Source organism: Silene latifolia, chromosome 5 (genome assembly GCF_048544455.1).
Source record: "Silene latifolia isolate original U9 population chromosome 5, ASM4854445v1, whole genome shotgun sequence".
In the NCBI taxonomy this organism is placed as follows: domain Eukaryota; kingdom Viridiplantae; phylum Streptophyta; class Magnoliopsida; order Caryophyllales; family Caryophyllaceae; genus Silene; species Silene latifolia.
In genome coordinates, this window is record NC_133530.1 from 17,960,997 (window position 1) to 17,970,205 (window position 9,209).

At 35.4% G+C, this 9,209-nt stretch overlaps 1 protein-coding gene and 1 long non-coding RNA gene across 2 annotated transcripts; one reads left to right on the forward strand and one right to left on the reverse strand.

Annotated features, from left to right (window-relative positions):
- The first annotated feature begins 2,900 nt into the window (after nt 1–2,900).
- Nucleotides 2,901–5,449, forward strand: LOC141656935 (uncharacterized). The gene is made up of 3 exons (XM_074464025.1): nt 2,901–3,918; nt 4,023–4,069; nt 4,484–5,449. Exons 1-3 carry the CDS (start codon nt 3,007–3,009, stop codon nt 5,304–5,306), a joined length of 1,782 nt encoding a protein of 593 aa, XP_074320126.1. The 5' UTR covers nt 2,901–3,006; the 3' UTR covers nt 5,307–5,449.
- An 836-nt stretch (nt 5,450–6,285) lies between these two features.
- On the reverse strand, nt 6,286–7,155 carry LOC141655954 (uncharacterized). The gene is made up of 2 exons (XR_012548265.1): nt 7,124–7,155; nt 6,286–6,938 (listed from the first exon to the last, which is right to left on the reverse strand). It is a non-coding gene; the product is annotated as an uncharacterized LOC141655954 (long non-coding RNA).
- Between the last annotated feature and the right edge of the window lie 2,054 nt (nt 7,156–9,209).

Here is a 9,209-nt window from a genome sequence, read left to right on the forward strand (position 1 = left end):
TCGAGGTTACTTCAATGACATTTTCTCGTCCTAACAATAATTCAATCATAAGCAATCAATATTTCAACCTTACCGTCAACACAAAGGACGCCCAATTATTTAAACCGATTAAAGTGACTATTGAATATGATCGTCACTTAATATCCAACACAACGATTGCGCCTTTCCACCAAGATGCCGTATCCATAAAAACAATACCCGTACAAATGGGTACGGCCGATACACGACTCCCAGACAAGGTCATTGACTCTATTACTACGAAATTGGCTAGCGATGGCGTCTTGGATTTCACTATTATGTTTCACGGCGATAGTTGGCAAGCAGATTATAATGGAGGAAATGGATACAGCTGCGACTTGAAGATGGTTTGTAAAGGTGTCGCAGTTACATTTTCGTCGACTAATAACACATGGAATGGATCTACCAAGGACGGTCCATTCCTTTGCAAATACAGCTCTAGCGACTGTAGCTAGGATTCCTGCTATTTAGTTAGTTATGATATTGGGTATTCGATTTATTTACATATTTTCGCGGTGATTTTGCCTCGTTTTTCGCGTTTTGGACATTTATTTAGTTCATTGTTGAGGATAAATTGGTGAATTTAACGTTTTAAGTTCAAAATCAGTTACAAATTGCTCTAACTTACCATGAACACTTTGATCAGCTAACATAGGTTTGTTCTAACTTAACCAGAGTTAAGAGATCTCGTGTTCGAGCCCTAAAAATGCATCCGTGTTAATGTTTTATCGGCTCGAATCCGGACTAAACCGGATAGTCTACACCAAAAAAATTAAAAAAGGAATTGGTCCGCGTTCTTTTAGTGTGTGTTTTGGCCTAGTTTGTAAAAGTGTTTTTGGACTCAAAAACACTTTTTGGCCAAACACATAGTCTTCTAAAAGTTAAACAAAATTTCTCAAGAACTAAATATCTATATTTTTGCCATAGAAATAAAAGCAACTATTTGTTATTTCTGCTTTTGAAAAACACTTTTGAAAAATTAAGCTTGAAAAACATAAACTCATTTTTGAGAATCGAGGCCAAACATGCTCTAAATCAGTTCTCGTCAGCTTGTCGTTTCTATTTCTAAATTAATCAATTGAGCCCCCTAATTAAGCCAAGTATCATCTTAAAAAAAATAATACTTTCTTCAGATTTAATGTTGTTAGGTAGTGCTGTTAGTTCACAAATTCTTATTTCAGACCGCCATATCCGTCTGAAATGGTCAGACGGATACCATTTTCTTTCACAAAAAACCCATCTAGGGTGAGTGGGAAAGCACATGGGGGTGTCTCACCACCCATGTGCTTCTCACTTGTGAGTAGGGATGGCAATGGACCGGATCTGGGTAGGGTCCGATAGGATCCAGATCCATATCCGCCACACCAACGTTGGATCCATATCCGACCCATATCCGGCGGATCCAAATTTTCCAGATCCATATCCAGATCCATTTTCAAATAAGTGGATCCATATCCAACCCATATCCACGGGGTCCGGAAAATTAGGATCCATATCCTACCCATCAGGGTCCGGATCCGCGGATCTGGATAGGGTCCAAGATCCGTTGCCATCTCTAACTTACAACTTGTGTATTGTGTTTGTGTAGTGTTAGTAGAGATGACAATGGACCGGATCTGGGTAGGGTCCGATAGGATCCAGATCCGCATCCGCCACACTAACGTTGGATCCATATCCGACCCATATCTGGCGGATCCAAATTTTCCAGATCCAGATCCATATCCAGGTCCATTTTCAAATAAGTGGATCCATATCCAACCCATATCCACGGGGTCCAAAAAATTAGGATCCATATCCTACCCATCAGGGTCCGGATCCGCGGATCTGGATAGGGTCCAGGATCCGTTGCCATCTCTACTTGTGAGAGGTCTTATTGCGGTCTGAAATAAGGCGGTGTTAGGCAAGACGCACTGCTGTTAGTTATATTTTTGCCGTGTTTTTTTTAATACATATGTACTCCAAAATTAGTATTTTTGTGAGTATAGGTTCCGGTTTTTTCTTATCAAATCTACCTTATTCGATTTTTCATGTTTACCTATGTTGTTTAAGAAAGTTCTTTGTAATTCAAGAATTTTTTAGAAAAAAAAAAATGAGATGTGAAGTAATAGGACAATAAATGACCGGGACGGAGTGAGTAAATCATAAAGAAATTAATTGAGATGTGAAGTAATAGGAGATTAGGAGTAAACTACAATAGAAGGACTCAAACTATCCAATTAGATAGCTATAAGGACCTCAAATATTAAGGCAAAGCTTTAAGGACCTGCAACTAACGTCCATCCATTGTTCCGTTACATTCTTACATACTACAAGTGGCCATATTTATACGAAGTAAAATTGTAAGCTGCAAAGATATTTTATCCACCAAGATCTTGAAGAAATTTCCACCAAATTAAAGTAATGAAAATGTGTCACTCTTGCTTGTTGTGAGCAAAGTATTGAAAGAAAGTAATAAAACCATATAGTAAATAATTAATCGTACAATTGCAATTATGTAAGGTGTAAGACGGTTTTACTAAGTTATACTACTGTAAAACGGATTCACACTTAATCATATTAGTGAATAAAGTAGTCATTAAATATTCTTCCTTTGGTGATGTGGTAAATTGGTAATGTGTCGCAGCTTGGCTCTCAAAACCATCACCTAATAGTATTGTGTGCGAGTTTTTGTGATCATATCTGCTCTAAAAAGACGATTTGATGATATTTACTATGTTTGTTGATTTTTAACTAAATTGTGATTAATTTAAGTTTTCAATTCATTTCTTTTTCTCTTTGTTATTACTTGACTTATTTGATGTATTTAAGTTTTCAATTCATTTCTTTTTCTCTTTATGCATCTATTTCTCAATCTGCTGGCTTACTTAATTGATTTTTTTTAGGGTTTAGTTTGAATTGAATTGCCAGATTCACGCTTTGCATTAATTTAACATCTTCATTCGCTTCTTTTTCTATTTCTATTTCTTTGCTGTTGTTAATGTTAGAATTATGGCTCGGGATGATGTCCGCGACTGTAAAGAAATTCCAATGGAGAATAAGGAATGGTTGAATTATCTCGAGAAGCACCCATACTTCCCTGCCACTCTTGCTGCACCTTTTTCTGAGTTATTTTCTGTGGCTGTCCACCCCGACTATTTTGGGAAGCGTGATATGATTGAGATTTATGGTACTATTATTATATATGATGAAGATCAAAATAGAATTCCCTATGACCTCTATTGTCGAGACTTTGATGATCCCGAGACTTTAACTCCCCAACACAATCTCTTATCTTTGGATATGCCTGTCGAATGTCTTGTTTCTACTTCTTGGTCGCATATGTTTTTTAGTCTTAAGGATAAGGCTGATGATACTCCCATTGTCGAAAAAGATTTTTATTTTGACAAATTGACCGATATCAATCAATACAACAACGTCCAACAAGTTGCTCATAATTTTGTTGTTGTCACTTATGCAGCCTTCCCTGCTGCGATTGTGGCTATTCTTGAAATCACGCTTATTAAGACAAATGATAGTGTTTCTGTGCCTCTTAATCTGTCTGGAAAAATTACTGCTCGTTGTGGGAACACATATGGTCACAGGTATCCCGGGATAGTGCTTCTTAACACTTCGTCTAATCAGCCCATTGAGGCATTCTCTAACGTTCCTATAGAGCTTTCTAGAGACGTGGTGGTTGTTCCTGCATATTCGTTTCTTAGAATTGATCTTCACCTATCATTTCAACCTCATCTACACCAACAAGATGATATTACTTGTCAGGCAGACTTCCTTGCTAGAGACCTTCATACTGATGAGTGTGATATTGTAGCTAATAATGATTTCGTTGTCCGTTTTAATGTGTATTGGTGTCACCCACTTCAACTCAAGGATGAATTTAAGCAGCCCTCTGAATGCCCCAAGGTCGTGTGCCTTTCCGCCTCGCTTATTTTATTTTTAAATTTTTTTCCGGTCTCATTTTTCTTTATGTAATTCCTATTTATGAGTTTATTTGCTAATCCATTCAGATATCCACTGATATACAACCTGATATACAAGTACACGACGTTCGCAGGTATGTAACTCTTTATTATGTTTACTTTTTATTGTTTTGATTTTACATTTAGTTTCCATTTGGTGTTGTATCAAACAATTGTTCTTTGGACACCACGTAAATGGATTTTACATCTGATGTAGTACATCAGATGCTATAGTACTTAGAGCATTAAGATAAAGTTTTTTAGTTTTAATTTAAAAATTTTGAGTTTTATTATAAAGTTTTTGAGTTCAATTACTTAGATATTAATCTCAAAAAATTACATTATAACTCAAAAAAATTACATATAAGCTCATAAAAATTTGATTTTTGACGTCATAAAACCAAATTGTAATTTATAAGCTTTATAGAACTCAAAAAAATACACAAAAACTCATCAAGTATGAGGTAGTACATCTGATGTACAATCATTTTTCTCCGTTTTGTTGGCAGGACTGTGCGTTCCCTATTGGAGGTGTATACAGTTATGGTTCATCACGATACTAATAAGGAGTTAAAGATCTGCGGAAAAATGTTAGTTCGTGACAATTGGACCGGGTTTTTATATTTTGACAGAAAAATGCGGAATCCTGTCATACTTTCTGGAAATGTGGAAACCATTCCTATAAATGTCAAAAGGCGTTGTCTTAATTTATCAGAGTATTTGTCTATGGGGATAAGGCTTAAGGATGTTGAAGGTCGGGTATTGATTGAGGGAGAAATTTATTGGGATGATAACTATGCTAAGGAACCGATATCTTGGTATGATAAGCGTATTTGCTCCGTCATTCCCGGTAGACATGGCTACGCGGCAGTGTTTTATTCAATATTTTCCAAGGCAAGGCAAGCTGAAGTGAGAATTTCGTTCGAGTGTGCTGAATATCCGGATGTTAGATATTCTCTTGATGGGAGTATTGTTGCTAGGCACAGTAAAGGAACATACTTGACTGAATATGACAAGGCATGCTATCAGAGTGTCCTTTTTCGAGGTAATTCTTCAGATCTCCAATCTGGTTGTACCGTACCACTTTCAAAATCTGTGGTTGCTGTGCCAGTTGATGCGTTCTTAACGGTTATCATCAACTTGTATGCAAGTCCGCTGTCTCGTGAACTTCCTAAAGAACGTTTGACTTCGGATGTTACCTTTAATATGGTTCCTGATGTTAAGCCGATTAAGGGTGAGGGGAACTGTATCATTAAAGTGTGTGTAGAATGGAGTGATTTTCCTAAATTAATTTCCGAGGAACGGAACTCCAGTTTTAGTGACAGCGAGTGAGAAGGTATTCTAAATTTCGGTTTGTGGAGTTTTAGCTTATGTATTGTACTGTAAGTTAATTAGCTAATTAGCGAACTAATCTTTGGAGTATATTTGTATTATGGATTATGAAGGGATAATTAAAGCCTATGTTTTTAAAATCGTTTTAATTAATTTGTTAGTAAGTATGGTGAACTCATATATTGTAAATTGTAGGTCTCATGCTATTTTTAGTTTATCATGATTTCTTAGAAGACCTATCAATCACCACAGAAATATGATAATGAGAATGGATGATGGATGATGGACTCTTACCCTAATTAGTCATTCCTAGACTTCAAGACTTGAATTTTATATTAATTGTAGCCTTATAGAAGTATCAATTCGCTACCCTGCTTAACGAGTCTTTTGAATCGGTTTGATAAACTTCGGTTCAAGCTTAAATCATTCCCGGCCCCAAGTCCAGGTTTTGGTTTGTTTTTTAGTATAGTTTTTTTTAAAAATTATATGATAATTGTAACACCTCCAATATCCTCTTAGTTTAAAAATCATTTCTTTATGCAAAATAAGGTTGTCACAATGTAACCAAAGGTGGTATTAGTATGATAACATAACAAAGGGAAATGTCTAAATGAGAGAAAGTTGGAAAAAAAAAGGATCACAAAAATACAAGTTTTCCTAAGATGTACTTGAAATGGCGTTAAGTGAAGACTGTAGTTAACTAGTGAAGAACTAATGTTAGTCGAGTCGACTGCTTTGACCAATTAGCCTTCCAAACTTGTGGCTATGTAATTCTTCCTTAAGAGGTACTTGAAATGGCGTTAAGTGAAATCGAGGGAGTGATTATTGTCTCGTAGGTACTTGTAATGGCGTTAAGTGAACTCGGGGAAATAATCGTCCGCACTTCTCTTTTATCATAAACAGTTACGAAGTTTGTGCACATAGTACCATCATAGTAATAGTAGATTAGTAGTAACAAACTTGTCGAAAAAATGAGGTATATCAAACATCATATAATCTCTCTGGCTGTTCATTAAATCGTCATTAACATACACACATCCAACATTTATACCAACAACAATAATAATAATAATAATAATAATTTGTTTTACCAAAAAAACACAACATAATAACATTTGGGTGATCGATGTAATTAATTACCAAGTATTATGAAAATACACACATTCAAGTTAAGGCATTGGCACCAGCAACAATCTCCAAGATTTCACCAGTAATTTTAGCTTGACGCTGTCGATTGTAAACCATCGAAAGCGATTTCTTCAAATCACTCGCATTATCAGTAGCATTACTCATGGCTGTCATCTTCGCCGCCAGTTCGCTGGCCAATGACTCCTGCAACGCCCTCAATATCTGACTGTTCAAATACAATGGCAGCAATGCGTCCAGAATTTGTACCGGATCTTGCTCGAACTCCAAAATTGGCGAAAAATCAGCTGTTGCTTGTCTGACAGTTTCTCTTTCCACTGTCAGTTTCCCTTCCTTTGTCGTTAGCCTGAATAGCTCGTCCTCTGCCGCTTCCACGCAGTTTCCGTTAATGTCGCAAATTTCTCCTTTTGGTGATAGCGGTAGTAATGTGTGGATTACTGGATCGGCTTTCACCAGGGACACGAATTTCGTGTATAGAAGCTCTACCTTAATACAGAACATCACATATCAGAAATCAATTTCTATTTTCAGAATATTATGTTTGATTGTACGCACTATTGTCATAGGATTACGCTAATTGAATTAGTGTAATCTTATGACAATAGAATAATCCTTTGATTTGATCAAATCAAAGAGTTATTCTAAATTTATAATTTTATTATCTTACATACCTTATCGACTTCCAAGACTAGGGACCTCGTTAGTCATTCACGGTGTCATGTACTGATTTTGAACTGTTTGAAAGATTCAATTTTGTGGTGTTTCTATTTTTTTCTAACAAAAAGAGAAAATCTATCCCGATCCAACTCGACTCGCCGGGGTTCTTAGGTACTTAGGCTCAAAACTTGCCCATTCTACCTGAATCTCAAATGATCCGTTAGTTTCGGGTCGAAATCTAAAAAGAACGAGTTGATCTGTTGCGTCAAAGATAAAAATTAAGATTTTTATTAAAATATTTAATATGACAATTATATGGAGTTGGCCCCATCCAATTCGACTCCCCCGGTTATGCAAAAAAGGGTAAATTTATGCAAAAGTTCTTTGTAAAGCAAATTCAAGCACATGCAATTATGCAAAAAAGGGTAAATTTATAACTTATTACCTGAGTTATAAATTTCTGTTATGAAGTAGTCTTTTATTGTTCTTGAGAAAAAGGTAAACTTATCGTCCATGTCGAGGATGATATTTGGTATTCGAAATGCAACCAATGCTTGCAAACGACTTTGGGTCGACTCGGGTTTGTCGAGTCTCAATCAAGCTTCATTTTGCGATAAAGTTGTCGATCAACGATAATATGATACACCGGGTAATCAGTTATAGCAAAGAATTCGTCATCATTCAATAGAGTCCCTAATCCCTACGTATTACCTATACTAAGGTACGCAATTTTAAAGATTATAAAAATAAATCATGATGACTTATGAGATATATATAGAGCGAGAGATATGTATTTCTAATACAGTATAATATTATTCTACATTAATTGTTGTAAATAAATTAAAAAAAAAAAAAAAAAATAGGGATCGATGTACTAGGACTCAATGTGTAGACTAAAAGACATATGGCTAAACAACGGATTAATATTAGCAGAAGCAGATTCAGAAAGCAGATTTGACTAGCATAATGATTTAACATGTTTGACTAGCATATTTATTTAGCAAATTGTGTTACAAGTGTTTGGTAATTGACAGTTTTAGATTAACAGATTGTTTAGATCCTTTGTAAAATGACAAATAAGGATATGAATAAATTATTTATTAAATATATTAAAGGAATGTTAATATTTTTTAAGGGGTAAAGAAGACAATTTTTTTTCTAATCCACTAACCCAATATGCTGGTAAGTGGTAGGAGTAGCATATTGCAAAATAGCATATTGGACCCCAATATGCTATTTCAATATGCCATTAACCAAACGCTCTAAATAACATATTCGTAAGTCAAACATGCTAAACCTCTCCAATATGCTGAAATTTGGCCAATATGTCATTTACCAAACAGAGCCATAACAAGAATTCGTCGGTATTCAATAATCAGAGCAAATCCTCTGTCCCATTTTATGTCCCATCTTATGTCCTATCACCTCTCCTAATGACACATTAGCACTTTGATATATAATATTACCATTTTTATTATTTCGAGTGTGATGTGTCAAAATCTTAATGGAATGAGACACAAGATGGGACATAAAAGTGGAACAGGTGATCTCTACTGTTCAACAATATGTATATCTCCGCTTTAAGCAAGAATTTGTATAATTGTACAATTGTACAAGTCATAATCTCCTAATCATACGCTACTTGCATAATATATGGGTTCCTAATTCTAATAAACAATCTTAAACTAAAATAAGATAGAATTTTATTTAGGAGAAATCCTAGAGTTCATAAGTCATTACTCTCCCTATATAAACAAACTTATTGACTATAACAATAACACGATGCTTCCTACAAAAACTGTGACTTATACACCATGCCAAAAATATGGCCGTTTTCCGGTAACGACAACAATAACGTCAACAACAACTACGGCAACAACAACCGCCGCTTCTGTAAGGATCCTGTAATTTGCACAATCCTAATAACAGCAATTGGTCTTTTTGTTGTTGGTGGTTTCCTTATAGTGATATTAACAGAAGGTAATCCTCCCTTCACATTCCAAGTTGATTTTCTCGAGGTTACTTCGATGACATTCTCTCGTCCTAATAATAATTCAATCACAAGCAATCAATATTTCAACCTTACCGTCAACACAAAGG

Excerpts from the sequence above, each read along its gene's own strand:
- LOC141656935 (XM_074464025.1), top strand. The coding sequence starts at position 3,007 with ATGGCTCGGGATGATGTCCGCGACTGTAAAGAAATTCCAATGGAGAAT. Across the intron at positions 3,919-4,022 it reads AGCCCTCTGAATGCCCCAAG|ATATCCACTGATATACAACC; the intron begins GTCGTGTGCCTT and ends TAATCCATTCAG. Across the intron at positions 4,070-4,483 it reads CAAGTACACGACGTTCGCAG|GACTGTGCGTTCCCTATTGG; the intron begins GTATGTAACTCT and ends TTTTGTTGGCAG.